This window comes from Marmota monax, unplaced genomic scaffold (genome assembly GCF_021218885.2).
Source record: "Marmota monax isolate L192 unplaced genomic scaffold, Marmota_monax_Labrador192_F-V1.1 WCK01_AAM20220418_F8-fsc00078, whole genome shotgun sequence".
Classification (NCBI taxonomy): domain Eukaryota; kingdom Metazoa; phylum Chordata; class Mammalia; order Rodentia; family Sciuridae; genus Marmota; species Marmota monax.
In genome coordinates, this window is record NW_026694865.1 from 5,824,789 (window position 1) to 5,851,902 (window position 27,114).

The window sequence follows — 27,114 nt, forward strand, 5'->3', positions numbered from 1 at the left end:
AGAGCTGGACCATGAAATGTGAGGAATTGACAGAACAGCACAGGTAGGGCAGTGGTTACAAGTCCAAAAGTGAAAAGATGTGGGAGGTTCTGTGGGCCTGGGAATAAGGGCATGGAGAAGAGAGATTGCCCTCAATCATAAAAGACAGCTAGGACATGATTAGAAAAGTCTTCGCTTCAGGCAGGAGCTTGTCCTGTAATCCTCCAACACATGGAAACCAAGGAAGTTTGCTACACAGGAGATAAAATCAAACCTGCTCAGCAAGATAGCCTGTCAGTGGCAAGAAATTGGTAACAGCAAACCAGTTGGAAGCTGATGTTATCTGGTATGAGCTAGGGAAAGCAGGAACCTGGATAGCCTTGAATTTAAAAATTAAGATTATTTGAAATGATGAAAGTACCTTTGTTGCACTGCCTCTGCTACAAAGCAGATTCATTACAGGGCACTTTTTTAAAAGTTAAGGCATAGAGCTGGGGCTGGGGCTCAGTGGTAGAGCACTCGCCTAGCACATGGGAGGCGTTGGGTTTGATCCTCAGCACCATATAAAAAATAAATAAATAAAGGTATTGTGTCCAAGTACAACTAAAAAATAAATATTAAAAAATGTTGGGCTGGGGATGTGGCTCAAGCGGTAGCGCGCTCGCCTGGCATGCGTGCAGCCCGGGTTCCATCCTCAGCACCACATACAAACAAAGATGTTGTGTCCGCCTAAAACTAAAAAAATAAATAAATATTAAAATTCTCTCTCTCCCTCCCTCCCTCTCTCACTCTCTCTTTAAAAAAAAAAATGTTAAGATACAAGATGGGCAAATATTTTTGAAATGGGCAAATCTTAAATAATCATCTTAAGATGAATTTCTACAAATGTTTATAATGTAATTATCACCCAAATCAAAATCTGGAACATTTCCAGTATTCTAGAAGTTACCTCATGTCAGTATACCTCTGCCTTTCATTCTCCCTCCAATAATTAGCGTCTTGGCAGATCATCATAAAGTGGTTTTTGTCTACTCTTGAATTTCATATAAATTAAATCTACATTATCCAAAGTACATGTTGGAAGACTCGAATTGGGTATCAACATACTTTATATACAAACAGAGATATGAAAAATTGTGGTATATATGTGTCATAAGAATTGTAATGCAAAAAAAAGTACATGTATAAAGGCATGAATTGGCGTGAGATACTTTACATACAAAGATATGAAAAATTGTGCTCTATATGTGTAATAAGAATTGTAATGCATAAAAAAAATAAAAGGGCAAATATCATATGATCCAGTAACTCCCCTTCTAATATATATTTTTTGTTTTTGCTTTTTCAAAAATAAAAATATATTGAATCTACAGTAAGTGCAACTTTTGGATCTGACTTCTTTCATTAAACACAATGTGAAAAAAAAAAGAAAAAAAAATTAAAAAATAAAAATAAAAAAATAAACACAATGTGCATCAGTTTTACCAAGTTGTGCGAATTAGTTCATTCATTTTTTCCCCCTGTGTAGTAGTTAATTGTATGACTATACCACACATTAGTTATCCATGCTCTGATGATGGGCATTTGTGTGGTTTCCCATTTATATTCCCAGGTTTATAAATAAACCTGCTATGAACATTTGTATGCCTGTCTTTTGGTGATAGATGTGCTTAATTAATTCTCTTGGGTAAATACAACTAGAATTGCTAGGTCATAGGGTAGGTGTATGTTTAGCTTTAACGGGTACTAAGCAGATTTATAAAATGTTTTGATCAATTTATTTTTTTTTAAATATTTATTTTTTAGTTATAGTTTGACACAATATCTTTATTTTATTTATTTATTTTTATGTGGTGTTGAGGATCAAACCCAGGGCCTCACACATGCTAGGCAAGCGCTCCACTGCTGAGCCACAACCCCAGCCCCATTTTTTTTTTTTTTTTAGAGAGAGAGAGAGAAAGAGAGAGAGAGAGAATTTTTTAATATTTATTTTTTAGTTTTCGTCAGACACAACATTTTTGTTTGTATGTGGTGCTGAGGATTGAACCTGGGCCGCACGTATGCCAGGTGAGTGTGCTACCGCTTGAGCCACATCCCCAGCCCCCCAGCCCCATTTTGATCAATTTATATGTTTATTAGCAATGTTTGAAAATTCTTATTACTCATATCTTTTGTAGTTTACAATCTTTTTTTTTAATTTTAGCCATTCTAGTGGTTGTGGAATGAAATATTAAATAGTTTTAATACAGTCTGTTTGAAAACCTGAAGCTTATCTGCTGACTTCTATGCAAGGTGAAAGTTATTGATAAACAAAAAGATTGAAATTTGGTATTTTGCCTCAGATGTTCCATGAGATAGATCCAGTGGAAGGTGCCTTGCTAGTCTGATTCGACTACTCCTAATGTATTGGAAGATGACTTCTCTGGTCTTGAGTTTCCATGTCCATCAAATTACTTCCTTCTAATGTTCTTATCATCTGTTTCTAAATTTTCTTGCAAAGGGACCCTGCTATTGTGGAATCCTCACTCCAGGAAAATTCAATAAGAAAAAGAACTGAAATGGAGAGAGTATTGTCAGGTGAGCTATATAAAAATGCAAGGTGGCAGGGAGATAAAAATACAGAGCTAAATGGCAATGCCAAGCTGATACAGGTAGGGCTGAGGGCTTTATGATAATGCCAGTCCAATGAAAATGCAAATTAAGCATGTCTGTGTGTCCTACCTTCTAGAGGTAGCCTTCCTAGCCCCATTTGGCCCAGGGCCTCTCCCTTCTCAGAGATCAGTCATCACTATCACTATCACAGGAAGAACTTGCTGTGTGCTTATTATCATGGATAAAGCCTGTTACCAATGACTTAGTCTATTTTCCTGACTTTGGCAAGTGATCAGACGCATCCTTGTTCACCTTTTTACACAATCTTCTATTCCTGGAAGAAGTTGTAGAAAATGAGCTGTCAAATTTGTCTGTTTTGTGCCTCACCTACACATGGTCCACCCACACAGCCAGCCATGGTTGTCCATGACCAAAATCAAGTTTCTCTAGCTAAACAGCACAAAGCTGAGGCTGGAGAAAGAACCTGACTGGATCAGCCCATATACATGTAACCTCCTGACCATGAGGATAGGAACTGCAGCTGATCTTTAACTTCCCTCAGCCTCTCAATCAACAATTCAGAAGGCTATGCAGAAGTGTCTCCATCCCAGGGTCAAATGCCACCTTTCAGAGTCTGCCTTGTATGTTGGGAGTGTCCTTGCCACTGTGTTCAATTTGACCCACCTACTAAGTCCTGGTTCTCTGCACCACTTATGTGACTGCAGATCTCTGGTAAGTATGCTACCATTTCTATAAAAATAGTGGAGTAATAGGAGCGATAATAAGAGTCACATGTATGCTTTCATTTACACATCATAAAATTATTACTGGAGATTTATGTAAGAAAGCAAAAACATTAGTTTCTTGGGGGGAAGGGAACTTGGTAACTGGAGAATCCAGATAAGAGAAAACATTTTCACACTGTGTACCCATTTATTTTATTTTATTTTTTTTAATATTTTTTAAATTATCAATGGATTTATTTGTTTATTTATATGCAGTGCTGAGGATTGAACCCAGGGTCTCCCACATGCCAGGCAAGCACTCTACCACTGATCCACAACCTCAGCCCCTCACTGTGTATCCTTTTATACTTCAAAGATTTTGAATTATATTACAGGATTATCTAGTCAAAAACTTAAAAAGAAAAAGAAAGTCAGGGATAAAAGCCCTTTTTGGTTGGGTTTGGTTTGAAATATACCCCAAATCATATCCTGTAATAAACTGCTGTTAGTGTACGCATTACATGCTTACAACATGTTTCTTCAACTAAAATATAAACTTTCCTAGGCTCAGATTGCCTCCTTTGGTATTTTGTAGCATCTAACACAATGTGCTTCAGATGGCAAATGCTTACAACATATTTGTTGATAATAACCCATTCCCAAAAAGCTTTAGTGAAATTGGTGCATTCATGCTTTAATATTCACAATCTAAATTTGTGAAATCATTTTGGAAAACAATTTTATAGTATGTAACAAGAAAAAAACAGTAATCCTTATGCTGGCTGGCCTAATAATTTCCTTTTTGGAGATTTTGTTCTAAGAAAAATAATCTCAAGAAAGAAAGAGTTGTGTTGGGGCTGGGGTTTTGGCTCAGCAGTAGAGCACTCACCTAGTACGTGCAAGGCACTGGGTTCAATCCTCAGCACCACATAAAAATAAAAATAAATAAATAAAATAAAGGTTTTGTGTCCAAATACAATTTTAAAAAATTTTTTTAAAAAGAAAGAGTTCTGTAGGTGTCTATGATGAAACACTGGAAACCGCACAAGGAGAATGACAAATGAATTATAACATACTAATGTAGTGGAAAACTAACCAGTGTGCAAGGTGAGGAAGCTGCCTGATTTTAAAAATATAAAATTGCTATTACAACATTTATATAGTGGTAAGCATCTTGTGTTTTCTTCCTTTTAAAAAATGTTTTTGGTTGTAGATAGACACAATACCTTTATTTTATTTATTTTTGTGTGGGCTGAGGGTCAAACCCAGTGTCTCCCATGTGCTAGGCAAATGCTTTACCACTGAAATACAACCCCAGCCCCTGTTTTCTTCCTTTATAATCCTGATACTTCTCAATTTAGAGAGCTGGCAGGAGGTAGCCACTGCTTTTCAGAAGTTGTAATAGTGGGACCAGAGATCAGGGATATCAGATGCTTCTTATTTAAGCCCAGTTGCATGTGTAAAACAGAAAATATTTTGAATCACATGCATACTAAATACAAATTTGCCAAGTAAAGAAGAGAGAAGAAAGTTAAAATGGAAGTAATAGAGTCCCCCTGCAAAGGAACCTGGGTCTTGTCTGTACCTCCTTCTGATGGCTTCTCCCAAGCTGTTGAAATGATAGAACCTCCTTAACCCTGTGACAAGTTTGGGGATCTAGGGAAAGAAAAGATGTGTGCTCATACACTGGTATTTATGCAAGGTCCTAAGGAAGCAATACCCTAGTATAACAGCAGCAAGTGGAGACGGGATGTTGAGGGTTTGGCAACAGAGGGCCTGACCTCCATGGGTGTAGGTGTAGGTGCAAAAGAGCATTTGGAAGGGCCAGCAGTTGGGAAAAAGAGGAATAGACAGTATGAACTGATAATTGGAGACTGATGGGTGACAGATACATCAGTGGGTGTGTCCTGGTGGGGAGATGTCACATGTGAGTAATAGCTGGCATATTACTTTCCTAGGGCATCCATAATAAAGTGTCACTAACTGGGTGGCTTAAAGCAAAAGAGGGTCGGGGATGTAGCTCTGTGGCAGAAGGCCTGGGTTCAATACTCAGTATCATAGAAATCAATCAATTAATCAAAAGAAATTTAGTCTCTCAGAGTTCTAGAGGCTAGCAGCCAAAATTTAAGTGTTGGCAGGGTCAATCTCCCTCTGAAGGCTCTAGGGAAGAATCTTCCTTGCCTTTTCCTAAATTCTGGTGATTGCTGGTAATCTTTGTTGTTCTTTGGCTTGTGGAAACAACTATCCAGTGTCATATGGTTTCCTCTGTATGCCTGTGTCTCTTGGACTTCTTATAATAATATTAGTCATTGAATTTAGGATGCACTCTAATCCCATGTTATCTCATCTTAACTACTTACATCTCCAAAGATCCTACTTCCAAATAAGGTTACATTCTGATGTTATATGTAGACATGAATTTGGGAGAGGGATACTATTTAATCCAGTATACCTGTGACACAAGACATTTTAGGAGATTCTGGTGTGAACCAGGGATTGGCTACATCCACTTCAATGAGGGGATCCTGAATTGAAGAGGTTTTCCTGGAAAGGACCAAACTTATACTTCCTATTGTTAGAAATCCAAACTGTATAAATACAGTTTGGATTGAACTAAGAAAAACTAAGAAAATTAAATGTACGTAGCCTCTGTATGTGACTTGAAAATATTACTTTTGCTACACATGTAAAATACGTATACAACACAATAAAGTTATGATAGAGTGGTAGAGTAATTGGTAGATTTTTCTTTAATGATGTCAAAAAGTTGTGTTTAGACTAAAATCAAAATTGAAGACTGTTGTTGTTGTTAGATGGAAGTGAATGCAGCTTTGGGCATGCCTCTCTGGGAAGCCAGGTTTCCCAGAGTTTTCTCTTCCTTTGGTCTAGGTCATTTCCTAAATCCAGGAAGAAATCTGCTCACATCCTGTGCAGGTGGTGTGAATGGGGTTCCCCTTGGTGGAATAGGCTGGCTGAGAAATAAAAGCTAGGAAAAATAGAACAATGAAAAAAATCACAGGACACAGAAAATAATTTCAAAAATCGGGGGTGGGACAGGCAAGCCGATCATAGGGATTGAGCTTCTATGCTCTGGCAAGATGGAGCCCACACCTGCTTTATTTATATCAGAGGACATCAAAGGCCTTCCATAGAATGTTCTTCTCTAAGAAAGGTTAAAGGTGGGCTGTCCAATTCCCAACAGGTTATGCCCATCTCTGGAGTGACCATGAGAGATCTTCCTAGTATAGCGAAGATAAAGGTCATGTGCCTTGGGCAATCTTTTGTGTGGGAGAGCCACAGATAGTTCCCAAGGTTGAACCTCAGATCTCCTTGGCTTCATGCCAAGAGAAGATCTTCATGTGTTTTTCACAGATGGTTCCCTGCAGAAATCAGTACTTTGTTTTGTTTTGTTTTTGGTACTAGGGATTGAATTTAGGGGCACTTAACCACTGAGCCACATCCCCAGCCCTTCTTTGTATTTCATTTAGAGACAGGGTCTCACTGAGTTGCTTAGTGCCTTGCTAAATTGCTGAGGCTGGCTTTGAACTTGCAATCCTCCTGCCTTAGCCTCCTGAGCCACTGGGATTACTGGGGTGCACCACTGGGTACATTTTGCTGATTGATTGGGAGTTGTACCTGAGAGCTGCCAATAAATAGCTGTATGACTTTGGGCTGCTCTCTCTGGGCTTTCGTTGTCCTTTCTGTGAAATAAAAGAATTAAGATCAATCATCCCTTAAGTCCCTCCCATTTTTTTTTCATTTGTTTTTTACAGTACTAGGAATTGAACCCAAGGCCTCACGCCTGCTAGGCACGCACTCTACCACTGAGTTATAGCCCCAGCCCTGAGCCTGTGTATATGTGTTTATGCACTGAACAATAGAGTCAGAATGAGCTCCCCCACCCAGTAGCCCCAGCCACAATACTGGATCTGTGGTATACACCTAGTCCTCCTGTTTTTTGCATTCTCTGTTATCTTCATCACTATCCTCACCATCGTTGATATATAAAATTAATAAATGGAGTCCATTGTGATGGTGCACTCTATAATCCCAGCAACTTTGAGGTTGAGGTTGAGGCAGGAGGATTGAGAGTTCAAAGTCAGCCTCAGCAATTTTTGAGTCATTTAGCAACTCAGTGAGACTCTGTCTCTAAATAAAATATTTAAAAGGGCTGGCTTCGTGGTTAAGCACCCCTGGGTTCAAGCCCTACACCAAAAATAAATAAATAAATAAATAAAATGCCTAGTGGTGCATATCTGTAAGATCAGTTACTTAGGAGCCTGAGGCAGGAGGTTCACAAATTCAAGGGTAGCCTCAGCAATTTAGTGAGGCCTTAAGCAACTCAGTGAGTCGGTTTCAAAATTAAAAAAAAAAAAAATAGGGCTGGGACGTAGTTCAGTGGTTAGGCACTCCTGGATTCCATTCCTGGTACCAAAAAAATTTTTTTTAAATATTTTATTTTTTAGTTGCAATTGGACACAATACCTTTATTTTATATATTTATTTTTATGTGGTGCTGAGTATCGAATCCAGGGTCTCGCACGTGCGAGGACAGCACTCTACCCAACCCCAGCCCTCCAAAAATTTTTAAATATTTATTTTTTAGTTTTTGGCGGACACAACATCTTTATTTGTTTTTTTTTTATTTATTTTTATTTTTTATTTTTTTGCAACACTGGGGACTGAACCCAGGACTTTGCACATGCCAGTCAAGTGATGACCACTGAGACATGTCCCCTCCCCTAAGTATGGCTAGTCTAGATAAGTCAAACATATATATATATATATATATATATATATATATATATATATATTTTTTTTTTAAGAGAGAGAGAGAGAGAGAGAGAGAATTTTTTTAATGTTTATTTTTCAGTTTTCGGCAGACACAACATCTTTGTTTGTATGTGGTGCTGAGGATCGAACCTGGGCCGCACGCATGCCAGGTGAGCGTGCTACCGCTTGAGCCACATCCCCAGCCCCTCCAAAAATTTTTAAACTTAAAAAATATAGTAGGCATATAGTTTAGTGATACAGCACTTACCTATCATACACAAGGTCCTAGGTTTAATCCTCACTATCAAAATCAATCAATCAATCAATGGAATGCCTATTATACACAAGTCATTGCAAATCACTTTAAATGTATTATTTTATTCATTCATTTCAACAGTGTTACTATTCTCATTTTACAGATAAGGGAAATACAGCTTAGAAAGGCCCTATATCACTCTGTTGAGGAGAGAATCCAGTCTGTCTGACTCCAGGAATTTAGTCTATTAAATGCGTGCACCAAAAAAAATTTAAAAAAGAAAAAAAAATGTGTGCACCACTGCCTAGAAATCATGGGCTGCTGGATCTTGCAGGGTCAAGTTGATCTCTGATGGAGATCCAGCGTGTAAGGTTGTCAGACCAAGTCCCTAAAACATAAGACCAGAGCTGGATGGTAAATAGCCTGATTACCTGAAATTACCCTGGCTTCAGGATGCAGCTAGGTTTCTCAGGAATGTTTCTCACTTGGCCTGACCACCTTACTTCTCACTCACACTTATCTGCTGGCTGTCCTATTTTGCTAGAATATGACTGAGTTGTTATGCTTTGTGATTTGTTTCAGTCTGCAGCAGGGGTGGACTGTATCAGCCCTGCTATGCTACCTTATCCACACCTCTTATGCTAGATAACTTGCCTTTTCCTATTGAATACCAACAATGCAGGGCAGCATAAAGCAAGCTAGGCTTTGTCACACACCCATATAAGATTTGGCAAGGTCAAGGCCTAACTGATTCAGCTGGTAAAGACAAAACAAGTCACTTTTAGATCCAGTTTGTTACTTACATATACAGCAAGATGAAGAATGCACAATGGTACCAGCTCCCTGAGGTTCTTGTCCTACACACCAAAAAATAAACAATGCTGAAACAAGAGGCCAGATGACTGTAATGTGAGTTGTGGGATACCCCATAAGTGAACAATCAATTCTAGATTGCTGCTAAGTGGTTTTTATATTCTGCAGCACTATTGAGGAGAGGAGAACAGAAAGTCACAGATTTCTCAGAAACTGCAAGGAGAAGAGAAGTGTTTTGTGACAGCCTCCATGCTAGTGGGCCATGTAAAGATGTCACCTACAGCTTTCTCAGAGTTTGAGAAATTGTTTATTTTTGTGCTACAGATTGAACTCAGGGTGTCACATATACTAAGTGCACTACCACTGAACTACACTACCAGGTCATTTGAGGGTTTTTAAACCGACCATAGAACAAATGAGACTGAAAACTAAGAAATCTAAATTCAAATCTAGATGAGTTCACAATTAGCCATATGACTTAAGCAAGTCTTTTACCTCTTTGGGGCTCTTTTTTGAATCCACGAAGTCACATATTGTTTGCTTTTCAGGGGAGGGAGATCATATCTCTTTTTAGTAGCATGTAAACTGCACAGAAACAGGGATTTTGTCCGTTTTGTTCACTACTTGTAGCCTCATCACTTAGAACAGTGAAAGTACATGATAGAGATTTAATAAACATATATTGGATGAACAAATTTCATTGTATTTTGTTAGTATGTGTGTGTGCATTTAAAGCCTTAAAATCTGCTCTGTGGTCACAGTGAAAATTTATAAGGGATACCTAGAGAAAATAACTGCCCTTTCTTTTAGGGAGCTTAAAGAAAGCTGAATGAAGGCTTGATTAACCTCAGAGTGAATACTTATATACTATAGAGTGGAACAGGTGCTCAAATGGATCTTTTATTAGTGCTATTACAATAAATCCTCATGGCATACCACTATAACACAAAGTTCTTTGTAGTTATAGAAAATAGGAAAGGCCCAGTTTTCCCACTGTTTCATTCTGTATCTACTATTTTCCTAGTCATCTCTTTAGGCTTCCTTTTTCTCGTTCTCTTAGCCAATGTATAGTGTAGACAAAGAAATTGTGGATTAAGGAGTGTTGCTTTTTTTTGGTACTGGAGATTGAACCCAGGGGCCCTTAACCACTGAGCAACATCCCCAGCCCTTTTTCATATTTTATTTTGAGACAGGTTCTCCCTGAGTTGCTTATGGCCTTGCTAACTTACTGAGGCTGGCTTTGAACACCCAATCTTCCTTGCTTTAGCCTCCCAAGCCTCTGGGATTACAGGCGTGTGCCACCGTGCCCTGCTTCGTTTTTATGTGTTAGTGTGATAATTTTCTTTAATTGCAATTAAGATATGTGCGTTATATCCCTTTTACAGATAAAGGAACCATGGCCCAGAGATTGACCTACTGGAGTTCACTAATATTAGGACCAAATTTTCTGAATTCAAGTTCAGGCTGCCACAACTATGTGGCACTCATGTCTCCATCGCCTTAGTCTCTTCTCCATGTCATCTCCATGAAGGGGCAGAAATTTTTGCTGGGTTTGCTTCCTCATCCAATCCCAGCCTCTACAACTTTGCCTGATACAAGGACAGGGATTTTTGTCTACCCAATATGTTTGAGTGAAAAGAACGAATGGTTAAGAGGTTCGTCATAAAAGCAAGTCGCTGCCCCTTTTGGATTTCATTTCTGCTCTCCCTGACTTCCCGCGCCTCCATTGCTCCTCCGGCCCCTAGACGGCACTGTGGTGAGAATCCCACCATCTTGGGAGCAGTGTCCTTCTTCGTCAGGCCGCGCCTCCCCAAGTCGGAGGTCGGGTCTCGAGGAACCGGAAGTGCTGGGGCTGCTGCCGCCGCCTTTTAGTACCGTGTCCGCCGCCCCTAAGTATCGCGTCCTCCGCTTTTAAGTGCCGCGTCCGCCGTCGGGGTTGCAACCGGCGCCGCCGCCGAGGAAGCTGCTGTAGCCCAGCCCGGAGTGGAGGCGGCGCGGCATGAAGCGGCGCAGGCCCGCTCCGTAGCGCGCGCGCGTCAGGACGGTCCGGGCGGGGCCGGGGGGGAAGGTGCAGTATCCGCCCCCTTCTCCTTCTCCTTCGCCCGCGAGGCCTGGGCCTCTGCCCACGGGCCCTGTCCGCCTCGCCGAGGAGCTGCCCGCGCGGGGTTGAGCCGGTGGCGGGGCCCCATTTGCCGGAAGAGGAAGCCGAGACTCAGATTCCGAGTCAGCCAACGTTCACCAGGCGCCCCTGAGCGCTGAGTGCTGCCCTCCGGACTTCCACGTCCGTTATCTTAATTGAGCCTCTCTGGGGTTGGGAGGCCGGGTACTGTCTGTGCTCACAGATAAGGAAACGGAAGCTCACAGAGGCGAAGGGATTTGCCTAAAGTCCGACTGTGGCAGATGGGCTTGGGACTCAGATTTTCTGGTTTCCCAGCTGGTGTTCTTTTTTCCCTACTGCTTCACTCTAGGTCGGTTTTTGTTCCAACCACCCGCTTCAGGATACTGTCCTGTCCAACTTCCTCACACTTTTTCTTAACACTTTTTATCCTTCCAGCCCCTCTTCTCAGCATCTGTACTTCTCCTCATTTTCCTATTCGTTGCTTTGAAGATTTTGGCCCCTTCTGTAATTATGATTTTTTCGAGTAGCCGTGGACCCTGAAGAGTGAAATATCTAGGCTTCGGTGAGCCGCGGCATGTTGAAATGGGCGACTGTTTGTGGAATGCAATTTGAATGGGTCCAAACTCTAGAGCCCTTTAGTTGTTCTCTAACACCCTTATTTGAATGGGGGTGGGGGTTTAGTGCTATGGGGAGGTGTCTTGACATCCTGTTGTTGCTGTGCTAGCATAACTTTTTCTCCACTTGCCACTTTTCTCACCACCTCTCTCATCTTCACCTACTTGAGCTATGGGAGCCCAGAATTAAAACTGTTAACAAAGTATCATTTGTAATCATAGATTTTTTTTTTCAACAAGCATAATGATTCTTTTTCCAGAAAAGTTGCCCATTTCAATTATTCTCAATCTTGTGGTAAGGAAAAGAAAAATGGACTGCACTTTAAATGAGTAGGACATTCTTTATCTTATGGAAAATCTTAAATTAGTAAATTCAAGTTAGTTCCCTTTCTGCAAAAAAAAAAAAAAGTGGCCTATAGTTCTTCCTATTCATCCTACTGAATTGATTTTTGTCTCTAACCATGACATTGTTAGATAAAAGAGGCACAGGAATAGGCAAATAGAAATTTTATATCTGTCATTTTTGAGGCTTTGTAATAGAAACCTCATCTGATTATTATTATTATTATTATTATTATTATTATTATTATTTTTGGACTAGGCTGGGGATCCACCTCAGGGCAAAAACTCTACCACTGATCTATTCTGCCAGCCAGTAACTTCACATCTGCATGCCCTCTAACTTTTTTAGCTCTTCCATAATTCCCTTTAATGTATGTCTGAACATCAAGGTTTATACTACTGTTAGGATATTCTTTTGAGTAAATTGGGCTATACCATATCGGAAAATAATTTAGGATTTTGATAATTGCAGACAAAGTAATTTGGGCATATATTACATCAAAAAGTTCTCAGTTTTAAGTGCTATTTTGGAACTTTTTATACTTAATCTTTTTTTGACTACATATGGTCTGTTTTAATAATGACCAAGAGTCTTATATTATCCTGGTGAGCAGGATTGGATGGTGAGAAAAGGAAAGAGTCCTCTGAGAAGAGAGCAGGATAAGTGCGGGGATCTGTGCTTGAAGTTGGGGCGCTTGAAAATGATCTCTGAATGTGGAAGAGATCTGAGCAGATGAAAATACAATCAGATAGGCACCAGGGAAGGTCCATAAGTAAAGAGGTAGGTGGGGAAATGAAAAGTATGCACTTTGTAGAGACTATGCTGACTTTATTTTAGAAACTTCAGGCCACACATTTTGAGAATGTAATTCTATACAAGGTATTAGGGAGTTCTGGAAGTTAAATCAATTATAAACATTTGTGTAAATGGCTACCATAATGCCAGGTCTGTCCTAGAAAGGGTGGAATAAACATTGGCTGTAAATATACAGAGTGGCAGAATGTCATTTGAATTCTACAGTGTGCACATGTGTGTATGTATGTATGTATATAGAGAGAAACAGTCTAGGGAGCTAGTACAATTCAGAAATATACCTGATGATTTTAACTTATATATAAGCTGATGCATCTTTTACATAATGACCCAAGAAACTGAGCAATAAGGCTTGAGAAGTTTTACTATTAAGATTCTCTGTTCTATTCCTAGCCCTATACTTGCAAGCAGTGTTTTGAAGACCAAATTCTAAATTTAACACATGTGAAATGAGCAAAATTTGTGTAGATTCTCTCACTTGTTCCTCATTCCATTAGATATAAAACTAGATTCATTGACACATTTGGTAGAAATAGGCCTCCACTAGCTTTTAGATGGTCAAACAACCATCATTGTTATAATCTACCTCACAAATATCGGTGTGTTACATACCATTTGAGCTAACTGACTTAATTCTCAGCTGGGCTGTTTTTGTATTTTAATTGTTGGATATGAATGCCTAGTTGTAATAATATTATAAATATACCTGATGTAACAAATGAGTTTTCTGTCTACTTTTGCTATTGTTACTTTGAAAATGGTAATACAGTTCAGGGTAAAAAGAAAATAACAATATCTTGGGCACACAGTTCAATTCATTTTCAAGCCAGTATTCCATACCTAATGGACTTATTCACAGCCCATACCTGCTAATAACTTTTTCTCAAAAGTTACTTATCAGAAATTGAGCTTTAAAAAAAAAATGCATCATCTTACAAACACAGCCATTTAGAAGTATTTAATAGTTATGTGAAATTTGGTTTCATAAGTACAATTTTGTTATGTCCAAGCCCACATGTTTTTGACATTTGAAAAATAAGTGTTAGTGTATGAAATATTAATGCTTTGGGGGTCAAACTAGTAAATTTGTGTCCAAATTTTTATCAAAATATTGATATAAACATTAAATGCTTTCTACAACTACTTTAAAGCCACTTAAGAATAGTATCTTTCTCATTTAAACAAAGCATAAGTTAGATAATGTATAATCATAGTCATGTAAGTTTCTTTGAGATATTAGTCATCTCAAGTATATATGATAGTGATGTCTAGGGCTGCACAAAAGATTCATACCAGCCAGTTAAGTATTTTGTTGTTTAGAATTCCATTTAAAAGGAAACAATATTTACACTTTCTTCCTGTAAGTGCCCTAGGAAGATTATTACAAGGACATTGTTTGTGACAGTGTTATTACTGTTCCAGTTGGGATTATTCTGCTAGTTGGAGAAATTCACATTTGTCAAATGTGTTACCTTTTTAAATGCAAAAAAACCCAACTCCCTTGGCATATTTAGCTTCACTATTGACATGTTCTTGGGTGGAGCATAGCAGCCAACTGGCATATGGCCTGTTTGCTTCAAGTGTGGGAAAGAAAAAGGAATTTGGCAAGAGATATCTAAGGAGAGCCTTTTATAAAAGTTCCCATAGGGATTTATAGTCACTGTGAAATTGACATGACCTCAATTTTTAAAATAATCTCATTTTGAACCAAGCACAGAGAAGTGGGAGCTATTGCTTACTAGGTTTCATTGCAGCTATGCTAAAAGGCATTTTTTCTTAGTGGTTTTATTTGGTTTTGCCCCTGTCAGACTGTCATTCTGATAATGTAAGACAGCCCTGTAAATAGCTTCATGTGCCTTATTTTCTAGAAAAATGCAACATGGCAGCAGCAATGGAAACAGAACAGCTGGGTGTTGAGATATTTGAGACTGCAGAGTGTGAGGAGAATATTGAATCACAGGATCAGCCTAAACTGGAGCCGTTTTATGTTGAGCGATATTCCTGGAGTCAGCTTAAAAAGCTGCTTGCTGATACCAGAAAATATCATGGCTACATGATGGCTAAGGCACCACATGATTTTATGTTTGTGAAGAGGAATGATCCAGATGGGCCTCATTCAGATAGGATCTATTATCTTGGTAAGTATAGAGTTGTAGTTTCTGAGTATATTATAAAAGTGTAAAATGTACTTTTATTTGAAACACCAAAGTCTGTATTAATGATTACAATCATAGAATTTTTTATAATGAAGAAAAGCTAGAATTGGTAGATCTGTGTTTATTTCCAAATAGATAATTCAGAAAAAAGAAATTTAGTAATCAGGAGTTGTCACAGTGGAATCCCGTGAGTCTATTGCCAACTTTTAACAAACTAATTTTTTTTAAATTTAAAAATGGTATTGTGTTAACTCTCCTAATATCATTTTATATGCTTTGATGATATTTTGTTAGAGGGGAATTAAGACCTGAATATCAAAATGAAACTTAAGCATTTTTCTGTGAAACTTCATTTTTATTGAAGAAAATTTCTAAGGCATATGGCACTTGCATATCCTACATATTAATATTTATTTTAGGTCCCACAGACTGTAAAGTATTGCAGTGTATAGAAGGCTTCATATGCTGTACTGTGATTGTAGTGAGAATGCTATTTGAAAACATAATAATAAATGATTTTTTTTTTCCTTAGCCATGTCTGGTGAAAACAGAGAAAATACACTATTTTATTCTGAAATTCCTAAAACTATCAACAGAGCAGCAGTCTTAATGTTGTCTTGGAAGCCTCTTTTGGATCTTTTTCAGGTAGAAACTAAATATTGTTATTCCTATGATTTGATGTATATTTCAGATCCACATTTATTTAGAGGCAGAAATTCAATTGGGTTTATATTTGAAGTAGATATGAGTCAAAAATAATTAAAACATTTCAGCATTTTTACATGTGTGACCTTAAGTTCCATTCAATTTTTAACATCTAAGAAAAATTACAATTCAGTTTTTAACTACCTTTCCCTTCCATAAACTTTCTAGTAATTCTCACATCTAGAGGAAGGAAATTGACATTAAAGAACAAATATAAGCGGGCATGGTGGTATACACTTTCAATCCCAGATAGTTAGTAGGCTGAGGCAGGAGAATTGCAGGTTAGGAGTCAGCCTGGGCAATTTAGTGAGACTTTGTCCAAAAAAGGTAAATGGGGAAGATGTAGCTCTGATTTAGTGGTAGAGCACTTGCCTAGTAGGTATGAGGCCCTGGGTTCAATCTCCAGTACAAAACAAAGCAAAACAAAAAAATCTAACATATATTTCTAGAAAGATTTTTTAAAAATATTTTTTGTTGTAGATGGACACACATCTTTATTTTATTTATTTTTATGTGCCACTGAGGATTGAACCCAGTGCCTCACACATGCTAGGCAAGTACTCCACCACTGAGCTACAGCCCCACCCTCTAGGAAGATTTTTATTTAAATCTTTAAATTTGTAGTTCTAGTGCTTAGTAACAGCAGTAACTTAAAGATACTAAGTTCAATTTTTGCTTCTTTCAGTTTTTGCTTCTAAGTAATTTATGTAAAATCAAAGCTTTAGGGTTTTTGTTTTTGTTTATTTTTTTTCCTCAGTAGTTTACCTTTAGACAAAAGTGAATAATTGAAAATATGCCAGTGACAAAATAATGATTTAGGTGCCAATGTTTCCCTTTTTTGTTTTCATTTACTATTTTCATGTTGAATATTTCCTTACTGAATAGCATGTTTGGGCTAAAATGAACTAAGATGTGATATTTTTCAAAATAATTTTTAAAAAACAACTTCTATGATAGCTCATTATTTTGATTGGCAGCTATTTATCTCAAGTATTCTTTTGTATAGGCTTGTGACTTTTCTTTAAAACAAAAAATTCCTTGGGACTAAGATTATAGCTCAGTGGTAGAGCACTTGGTATTTGTTCTATGTGTATTTGAAAAGAATGTTTTGTTGTTTTGGGTAGAGTGCTGTATTAATGCCCAGTAGACCAACTTGATTGTGTTGTTCATGTCTTCTGTGTTCTCACTGATTTTCTTATCTGTTCTATCAGTTATTGAGAGAGGAATATTAAAATCTCACACTATAGGGCTGGGGTTGTGGCTCAGTGGTAGAGCACTTTCCTAACAGGTGTGATGCATTGAGTTCAATCCTCAGCATTGCATATAAATAAATAAATAAATAAATAAATAAAATAAAGATCCATCAACACCTAATAAAATATATTTTAAAAAAATCTCCAACCATAATTATAGATTTGACTATTTTTTTTTTTTTTTTTTTGGTGGTGCTGGGTATTGAACCCAGGGCCTTGTGCATGCAAGGCAAGCACTCTACCAACTGAGCTATATCCCCAGCCCCTTGACTATTTTTTTTAAATATTTATTTTTTAGTTTTAGGTAGATAAAATATCTTTATTACTTTTTTTTTAAAAGAGAGAGGGAGAGAGAGAATTTTAATATTTATTTTTTAGTTTTTGGCGGACACAACATCTTTGTTTTGTATGTGGTGCTGAGGATCAAACCCGGGCCGCATGCATGCCAGGCGAGCGCGCTACTGCTTGAGCCACATCCCCAGCCTTCTTTATTACATTTTTATGTGGGGCTAAGGATTGAACCCAGTGCCTCACACATTCTACCACTGAGCCACAACCCCAGCCCCAACTATTTATTTCTTTAGTTCTATCATATTAGTTTTTGCTTTATGTATATTGAAGCTATGTTACTAGGAGCATAAGTAGATAGGATTATTATGCCCTGATTTATTGAACTCCTTTTTGTTATGAAATGACCTTTGTGTCTGGTAATATTTTTTGCTCTGAAATTTTCTTTAATATTAAGATAGCCACCACAGTTTTCTTTTGATTTGTTCAAATATGAAATGCTTTTTCATTTTTTATTTTTAACAGCTTTATAGAAATGTAATTCATATACCATGCAATTCACCCATTTAAAGTGTACAATTCAGTGTTGTTTAATATATTGACAGAGTTGTGCAGCTATTTTCACAGCCTAATTTTAGAACACTTTCCTCATCCAAAAGAAATCAGTTTTAGTTAGCTTTTTATCACTGTGGCCAAAATACCCAACAAGAAGAACTTAAAGGAGGAAAAGTTTATTTGGGGCTTATAATTTCAGAGCTCTTGGTCCATAGACAGCTGACTGCATTAGTTGGGCACAAGGTAAGGCAGTACATCATGGAGGAAAGGCCCAGTGGAGGAAAACTTCTCAGCCTATGGCAGGGTCAGGAACTAGAGAGGGAGAAGAAACTGCAGGGAAGGTGCATTCTTTTAGGGCATGCCTCAAGTGACCCACCTCCTCCAGCCACACCCCCACTCCTTATAGTTACCAACTCCAGCACATTCAAACCAAGATGGACTGATTATAGGTCACAGCTGTCATAATTCAGTTCACCTCCAAAACGTTCCTACATTATTACAGGAGCTTTTGGGGGGAGGCATCTCATATTTAAACAATAATATTCTGCCCTCATCCCCAAAAGCTCATGTCCATTTCACAGAGCAAAATGCATTTAGTTCATCTTGATTCTCATAGTCTTAGCAGTGTCCAAAAGTCCAAGTCCAAAGTCTCCTCTGAGACTCAAGACAAAGTCTCCTCTGAGACTCAAGACAAACTCTTGCTGTAAGCCCCTATAAAAATTGAAAGCAAGTTACACACAACTAATATACAGTGTCACAGTGTAAAGGTGAGGTCACAATATTTGAGTAAATATTCCCATTCCAAAAGGAAGGAATAGGGACAAAAAAGATGGGATGGGGGCTGGGCGTGCTGGTGCCCACCTATAATCCCAGTGGCTTGGGAGGGTGAGGCAGGAGAATCTTGAGTTCAAAGCCAGCCTCAGCAACTTAGTGAGGCCCTAAGCAACTTAGTGATTAAGTGCCCGTGGATTCAATTCCGGGTACCAAAAACAAAAAAAAAAAAAAAAAAAGACCAGAAACCTAGCCAAGCAAACAGGTCCATATATAGAATGTAGGATACATGGCTTCCAGATGTGAAAATATCCCTATTTCCAAAGGCCCTGGGCAGCTCTACCCCTTTGGACTTAACCAGTTGTAGTGCACAAGGGCTTCTTTTTAGCCTGGTTGGCCTCCCCAACCATCACCCTCTCACGCATCACCCTGTCAGCAGCAGCCTGTAGGGATTTTGGCCTCACATTTACAACTTCACATTACCCTCTTAAGAACAGCCCACAAGGACTCCAACACTGCTATACTTTGCCTGGGATGTGAGGCCTTCCTTTCAAATCTTGGTAGAAACCTCCATGACTGCTTAGAGCATCCTGCATTCCTGCAGAACCAGCACCACATTGATGATGCCAAGGTCTGCCACCAGATCACACAGTATCTGGGACCCCTGGTATCATGGCTGCAGGTACCTCTGAGTACCTGCATGGTTCAGCATGGTGAAACAACTTCCTAGGCCCTCCTGTGCAAGCAGTAGGGCAAAAGGATGATCTCTTATCAAAGGAATTTGTACTTTTACACCCAGGAGCCTAAGGTGGGTGTGGTCTTGCTAGTTCCTAAAATGCTCTTGAGGCATCTTTTCTGTTGTCTCTGTGCAAAGTACTTAGTGTGTCTTTAAGGTCTGTAATCTCTTCAACAAGCATACATTCCTTGGCCTCAGCTTTACAAACACTTTTTTTGGCCAGACTTCAAGTTTTTAAAATTCTTAAATTCTGTTTTCTATTGACATCTGGCTAAAAGCTGCCAATAATATTCATGCCACTGACAAGATGCTATGGTGCCTTGAAATTTCCTCTGCCAGATTAATTAGTCCATCACTTTTAAATTCAGCCCCATGTAAAGTCTCATGATATGGGCAAAATGTAGCCAAGTTCTTTGCCAGAATATAACACTAGTAGCCTCTAGTTCAATTCACAATAGAGTCCTCATTCCCTCTGAAACCTCATGAACACAGTGTGCATTTCTGTTGCCAGTCTGGTCTTCCGAGCCCCCACCAAAATCACTAATTAAACTCTTACATACAGCATTCTAAAACTTTTCTAGCCTGCATCTTCAAACTTTTCAAAATTCCTTTCACAAACCATTTCCAAAGGTTTCTAAACCACATAGTCAAGTTAGTTACAGCAACAAACCCATTACCAGTACTAACTTATCCTTTTTAAAAAAAAATATATGTATGTAAATATATATATATAATTTATAGTTGGACACAATACCTTTATTTTATTTATTTACATTAATGTGGTGCTGGGGATCGAACCCAGAGCCTCACACATGCTAGGCGAATGTTCTACCACTGAGCCACAACCCCAGGCCCCTAATTTCTGTTTTAGCTTTTTTGTTGCTATGACCAAAATACCCAACAAGAGGAGGAAAAGTTTATTTGGGGCTCACAATTTCAGAGGTTTTAGTGCAGAGACAGCCCACTCTATTGCTTTGTGCATGAGGTGAGATAGCACCTGGAGGAGGGATTCAATGGAGGAAAACTGCTCAGCTCATGGCAGGGTCAGGAAACAGAGAGTGAGGAAGGGGCCTTAGGGAAAATGCATCCTTCCAGGGCACATCCCCAGTGACTACCTCCTCCAGCCATGCCCCACCTGCCTACAGTTACCATCCAATCCATTCAAACTAGGTTGGACTGATTAGGTTACAGCTCTCAGAATCCAATCATTTCACCTCTCGACATACCTGCATTAATATAAGAGCTTTTGGGGATACTTCATATCCAAACCAAAATAAAATCCATCAGCAGTCACAATCTTCCACCTCATCTTCTCTATTGCCAGGCCCTATTCTCCTTGGAATCTGTTGATTTGCCTATTCTGAACATTTCATATAAATGGGATCATATGATATATAGTCCTTTGTGATTGGTTTCTTTAACATAATATTATCTAGATCTATCCATGTGGAAGCAGGTAACTATTACTTTTATTATGTGGTGAAATAATATTCCATTATATGACTGTACCATATTTTGTTGATCCATCAGTTTATATGACATATGGATTGTTTCAGATTTGGAGCTTTTATACATAAATCTGCTTTTAACATTAGCATATAAGTTTTTTTTTTTTTTTTTGGTTATAGATGGACACAATATCTTTCTTTCTTTCTTTATTTTTATGTGGTGCTAAAGATTGAACCCAGTGCCTCATACGTGCAAGGCAGGCACTCTACCACTGAGCCCCAGCCCCAGCCCAGTATACAAGTTTTTGTGTAGATTTATATTTTTAGTTCTCTGAGATATATATCTAGAAATGAAATTCTGGGTCATGTGATAACTATGCTTAAACATTTTTTTTTTTTCTGTGCTGGGGATTGAACCCAGGGTCTTATGCATGTGAGGCACTCTACCAACTGAGCTATATCCCTAGCCCTATGCTTAAACTTTTAAGTAACTACCAGACTATTTTTCATGTAGCTGCTCCATTTTACATTCCCTACCAGTATTGTATGAGGGTTCCAATTTCTCTGCATCCTCATTAATCCTTGTTATGGTCCATCATTTTTTTTATAGCCATGCCAGTGGGTGGGAAGTGATAATTCATTGTTGTTTTGATTTGCATATCTCCAATGACCAATTATGCTTAACATCTTTTCATGTGTTTATTGGCCATTTATATATCTTCTTTGAAGTGAGAATAAATTTGGGATGAGAATAAAATTCTGGATTTTTTTTTTCAGCTATCAAGTTTGGCAACTTGTTACGGAAGCCCTAGAAAACTAATGTATGCCCATTGGTGCACAAATTTTAAATTTTGATGGAATCCAATATACCTTTTTTTTAATATAAGAATTCTATGGTTTTAGCTCTTACATTTAGATCTTTGATTCATTGAGTTATTTTTTGTATACAGTGTTAGAGGTCCAGATTGATACTTTTACATGTGGATATCTAGTTGTCCCAGCACCATTTGTTAAAAAACTATCCCCATTTGAATAGTCCTAGCACTCTTGTTGAAAATCAGTTGATTATAAATGCATAGATTTATTTCTGGACTCCAGTTCTATTCCACTGTCCTATATGTCTGTTTTTATTCCAATACCATATTGTCTTGATTAACATGGTTTTGTACTGGCAGGGTGCTGGGGACTGAACCTAGGACTTTGAACATGCTAACATACACTCTGCCACTAAGTTACACCTTCTAGCCTCTGAACTAAACTTTGAAGATTAGAAAAGTAGAAATTTTGGAATTGGAAAATCTGGGTTCTCCAACATTCTTCTTTTCAAGATTGTTTTGGCTATTCTGTGTCCCTTGCAATTCCACATGAATATTAAGATGATCAATTTGTCCACATCTATATTTTGTAGAATCATATTGTTTTCTTTTTGCAGTACTAGAGATTGAACCCAGGGACACTACCACTGAGCTACATCCCTAGCAGTTTTTATTTTTTGAGACAGGGTCTTACTAAGTTACCCAGGCTGTCCTCCAACTTTTTTTTTTTTAATTTATTTTTTAGTTGTAGTTGTACATAATTCCTTTATTTTATTTTATTTATTTTTATGTGGTGCTGAGGATCGAACCCAGTGCCTTGCACACGGGAGGCGAGCGCTCTACCGCTGAGCCATAACCCCAGTCCTGTCCTCCAACTTTTAGTTCTCTTCCATTAGCCTCTTGAGTTGCCAAGATTACAGGTGTATAACATCATGCCCAATAGAGTTATAGTATTTTCTATATATAAGATCATATCATCCACACATGGAGATAGTTGCCTTCTTCCTTTACAACACAGATGCTTTTTATTTCTTTTTCTTACCTAAAATTGCCCTGGCTAGAAGTACAATGTTGAATAGAAATGAGAATATACATTCTTTTTCCTTATCTTAAAAGGGAATGCTTTCAGTTTTTCACCATTATGAATGATATTAGCTGGGGGGTTTTCACTAATGCCCTTTTTTCAGATTGAAAAATTTCCCCTCTACTTCTGTTTGTTTGTTTGTTCAGTACTGGGGATTAAACCCGTAAGCTCTTTACTAATGAGCTATATCCCCAGCTCGTTTTTATTTTTATTTATTTATTTTATTTTGAGACAGGTATCGCCAAGTTGCCTGTGCTGGTCTCGAACTTGTGATCTTCCTGCCTCAGCCTCCCAAGTGAGTAGCTGGTATTACAGGTGTGCGCCACTGTGCCTGACTTATTCCTGTTTTATTGAGTATTGTTATCATGAAGAAATATTGACTTTTTTGTGATTTTTCTATATTCATTGAAATGATCATGTGATTTTTTTTCTTTATCATATTCATATGGTGTGGTTTTCATAAGTTGAACCAAGATTGCATTCCCTAGATAAATCTCATTTGGTCAGCTGGGCGTGATGATGCATGTCTATAGTCCCAAATGCTCTCTCAGGAGGCTGAGATAAGAAGACAGCTTCAGCCCAGAAGTTCGAGATCAGCCTAGACAACATAGACTTCATCTCAAAACAAATAAAACAAAACCAAAAAACCCCACTTGATCATGGTTTATAATCCTTATGTTGCTATATTCAGTTTACGAGTATTTTGCTGAGTATTTTTGCATCTATTCAAAAGGGATATTGGTCTATAGGTTTATTTTATTTATTTAATATTTATATTTTAGTTGTAGTTGTACACAATACATTTATTTATTTATTTATTTATGCCTTCATTTTGCTCATTTATTTATTTATTTATTTATTTATGTGGTGCTGAAGATCAAACCCAGGGTCTCATGAGTGCTCTACCGCTGAGCCACAACCCCAGCCCCATATTTATTTTTTTTTTAGTTGTAGTTGAACACAATATCTTTATTTTATTTATTTTTATGTGATGCTGAGGATTGAACCCAGGGCCTCGCATGTGCTAGGTGAGCACTTTACCACTGATCCACAACCCTAACCCCTAGGTTTATTTTTTTTAATGATGTCCTTGGTTTTGGTTTGAGGATCATACTGATCTTTTGAATGAGTTAGGAAATGTTCCTCCTCTTCTCTGTTATTTGGAAAAATTTGAGAAGGATTGGTTTGAATTCTTTGAATATTTTTTAGAAGCTTTCTTTGTGAGAGATTCTTTTGGTTTTTTGTTTTTGTTGAGGGGGAGCAGGTTTGGTGCTGAGCATCTGAGCCCAAGACTTTGTGCCTACTAGGCTGTCTCCCAGCCCTTGCAGTTGGGGAAGTTCTTTGACTACTTAGTCTATTTGATTGTTATAAGTTTATTTAGATTTTCTGTTTCTTCTTGAGTTAGTTTTGGAGACAGGGACTTGCCGTGTTGCCCTAGCTTGTCTCCAACTCACAGGCTCAAGTATCCTCTTGCCTCAGCCTTCTGAGTAACTGGAACTACAGGTACATGCCACCATGCCAGGCTTTGAGTCAGCTTTAACAGTTAGTGTATTTCTAAGAATTTGTGTATTTCATCTAAGTTATCTAATTTGTTGGCATACAGTTGTTCATGTGTTTGGCATACAGTTCATATTCCTTTCTAATCTTCTTTACTATTCCTGTAAGGTTGTTAGTAATAATCCCTCTTTTATTTCCGAGTTTAGCTATTTGAGGTCACGCTTGTGTGTGGGCTTTGCGTCTCTCTTCAGTCCAGCTAAATTTGTCAATTTATCAATCTTTTTTTTTTCCTTAAATTTAATTAATTAATTTATTTTTATGTGGTGCTGAGGATCAAACCCAGGGCCTCGCTAGACAAGTGCTCTACCACTGAGCCCCAATTTGTCAGTTTTTCAGAGAATTAACTTTTTGTTTTGGTAAGGGTTCCTCTCCTCCCCCCTCAATTTTGACTACTTCCAGTCTAATTTGTATCATTTCCTTCCTTCCTTAGTTTGTTCTATTTTTTGGAAACGTCTTTAGGTGGAAGATTAGGTTTTGGATTGAGATCTCTTTTTTTATTGTACACTTTTATATTTTCCCTCTGAGTATTGCTTTCACTGCATCCCTTAAGTTTTGATGTTTTGTTTTTGATTGCTTTCAAGTCAAAGTATTTTTTTTTTTAAATTTCATTTGTAACTTCTTTGATTTCATTTGTAATTTCTTCCCTCTACTTGCACCACCATCGTCTAGAAACTCTCAAGGCAGTTAGCTGGGACAATTGTAAGCCTCACCTCATTTGGTTCCCATTTCTCAGAGATCACTGTCCTTTGTTGACTGAAGTTTAGTGTCTTGAAAACATTATTTCATACATTTTTGTCTATATTCTCAGTTTCAGATGAGAGGGTATATCTGTACCCTATTACTCCATCTTGGCTATAAGTGGAAGTCAGTTTCATTTTTACCACTTGAGTTGCTGGTCCATTTGGAATATGTAAGATGCAGTTCCAATTTTATCTTTTTGCATATGGCTATACAGTAATTTGAACAAATTTAGATCAGCATTCACTTATTGTAAAACCGCCACTTTTTTCTCTACCATCTTTTTCTTACTAATTTCTGTACTCAGTGTTCTGTGTTAGACTTTTCTATTCTATACATTATTCATTCTGTTTTTTATGTTTTAACTTTTTAGTATACAGTAAGGCCAATGTTGTTCCCCACATTGGTCTTTTTTAGGATTTTTTGGACCATCTTATTCTTTCAAATAACAGATTTTTGATCACAAAGTTAAAGTACACAGTTCTCTTTATGAAAGTTAATTTCTCTGCTCTAAAATTTCTTGTATTCTAATTATGAAGCATTAAAACATTCCAAGAATGGACCAAGTCAGGTGCAGTAGCACCTACCTGTAATCACATCTACTCAAGAGGCAGATGCAGGGAGATCACAAGTTCAAGGTCATCGTGGGTGACTTAGGGAGACACTATCTCAAAATAAAAAGTGCTGGTATATAGCTCAGTGGTAAAATACTTGCCTTGCATGCGCACAGTTCTGGATTCAATTCCTAATACTGCAAAAAGAGAGAGGGAGAGGGAGAAGGAGGGAGAAAAGAATTATGGACCAAGTTTGGTGATTTTTTTTTTTTTTAATATTTTTTTTAGTTGTCAATGGATCTTTTATTTATTTATATGTGGTGCTGGGAATTGAATCCAAGGCCTCACACATGCCAGGCAAGTATTCTACCACTGAGCCATGACTTCAGCTCAAGTTTGGTAATCTTAGTAGTCAATATGAGTGGAAAAGTTAAAATATAATCATATAGTCAAAATTTCTCTTGCCTTCATTGGAAACAGTCTTAAGAGGTGTTTAAAAAGCTGGGTGCTATGGCGCACACCTGTAATCCCAGCAGCTCAGGGGGCTGAGACAGGAGAATGATGAGTTCAAAGCTAGCCTCAGCAATGGTGAGGTGCTAAGTAACTCAGTGAGAACCCTATCTTTGATAAAATATAAAATTAAGCTGGGAATGTGGCTCAGTTGAGTTCAATACTTGATTCCAAAAAAAAAAAAAAGAGAGAGAGAGAGAGAGAGAGATTTAAACAAATAAAATGATCCAAATTAAAAGTGTTCAATCAGTGATTTTGCTACTTTTCCTGTTGCAGCCTAACACAAACAAGTTTCCCCCTAACGGTGGGGAATGTGTTTGAAAACCCCCAATGAATGCCCGAAAACACAGATGGTACTAAACCCTATATATACTATATTTTTCTTATTCATACATTCCTATGCTAAAGGTTTTTCTTTTAAACTATTTTATTTTAGTTGTAGTTGGACACATTGCCTTTTTGTTATTTGTTTATTTTTATGTAGTGCTGAGGATCAAACCCAGTGCCTAACATGTGCTAGGCAAATGCTTTACTATTGAGCCACGACCCCAGTGCCCCTATGATAAAGTTTAATTTATAAATTAAGCAAAGTTGGGGCTGGGGATGTGGCTTAGGTGGTAGCGTGCTTGCCTGGCATGTGTGCGGCCCGGGTTCGATCCTCAGCACCACATACAAACAAAGATGTTGTGTCCACCGAAAACTAAAAAATAAATATTAAAAAAAAATTCTCTCTCTCTCTCTCTCTCTCTCTCTAAAAAAATAAAATAAAATAAAATAAAAATAAATTAAGCAAAGTGAGCCAGGTGTGATGGCACATACTTGTAATCCCAGCAACTCAGGAGGCTGAGGCAAGAGAATCACAAGTTCAAGGTCGGCTTCTGCAACTTAGGAGACTTGTCTCAAAATAAAAAATAAAG

General features: G+C 37.9%; 1 protein-coding gene across 14 annotated transcripts in view; it reads left to right on the forward strand.

The window, feature by feature from the left end:
* Positions 1–10,984: 10,984 nt before the first annotated feature.
* Positions 10,985–27,114, forward strand: part of Dpp8 (dipeptidyl peptidase 8) — a 60,120-nt gene continuing 43,990 nt past the window's right edge. Inside the window, exons 1-6 of one of the 14 annotated variants that reach the window (XM_058573337.1) lie at positions 11,215–11,606; positions 11,693–11,819; positions 14,896–15,165; positions 15,716–15,828; positions 23,074–23,133; positions 25,976–26,044. In XM_058573337.1, coding sequence (XP_058429320.1) covers positions 14,907–15,165; positions 15,716–15,828; positions 23,074–23,133; positions 25,976–26,044 — 501 coding nt within the window. In that variant the 5' untranslated portion in view covers positions 11,215–11,606; positions 11,693–11,819; positions 14,896–14,906. The other 13 variants (XM_058573339.1, XM_058573342.1, XM_058573341.1 and 10 more) reach the window with 13 other exon arrangements.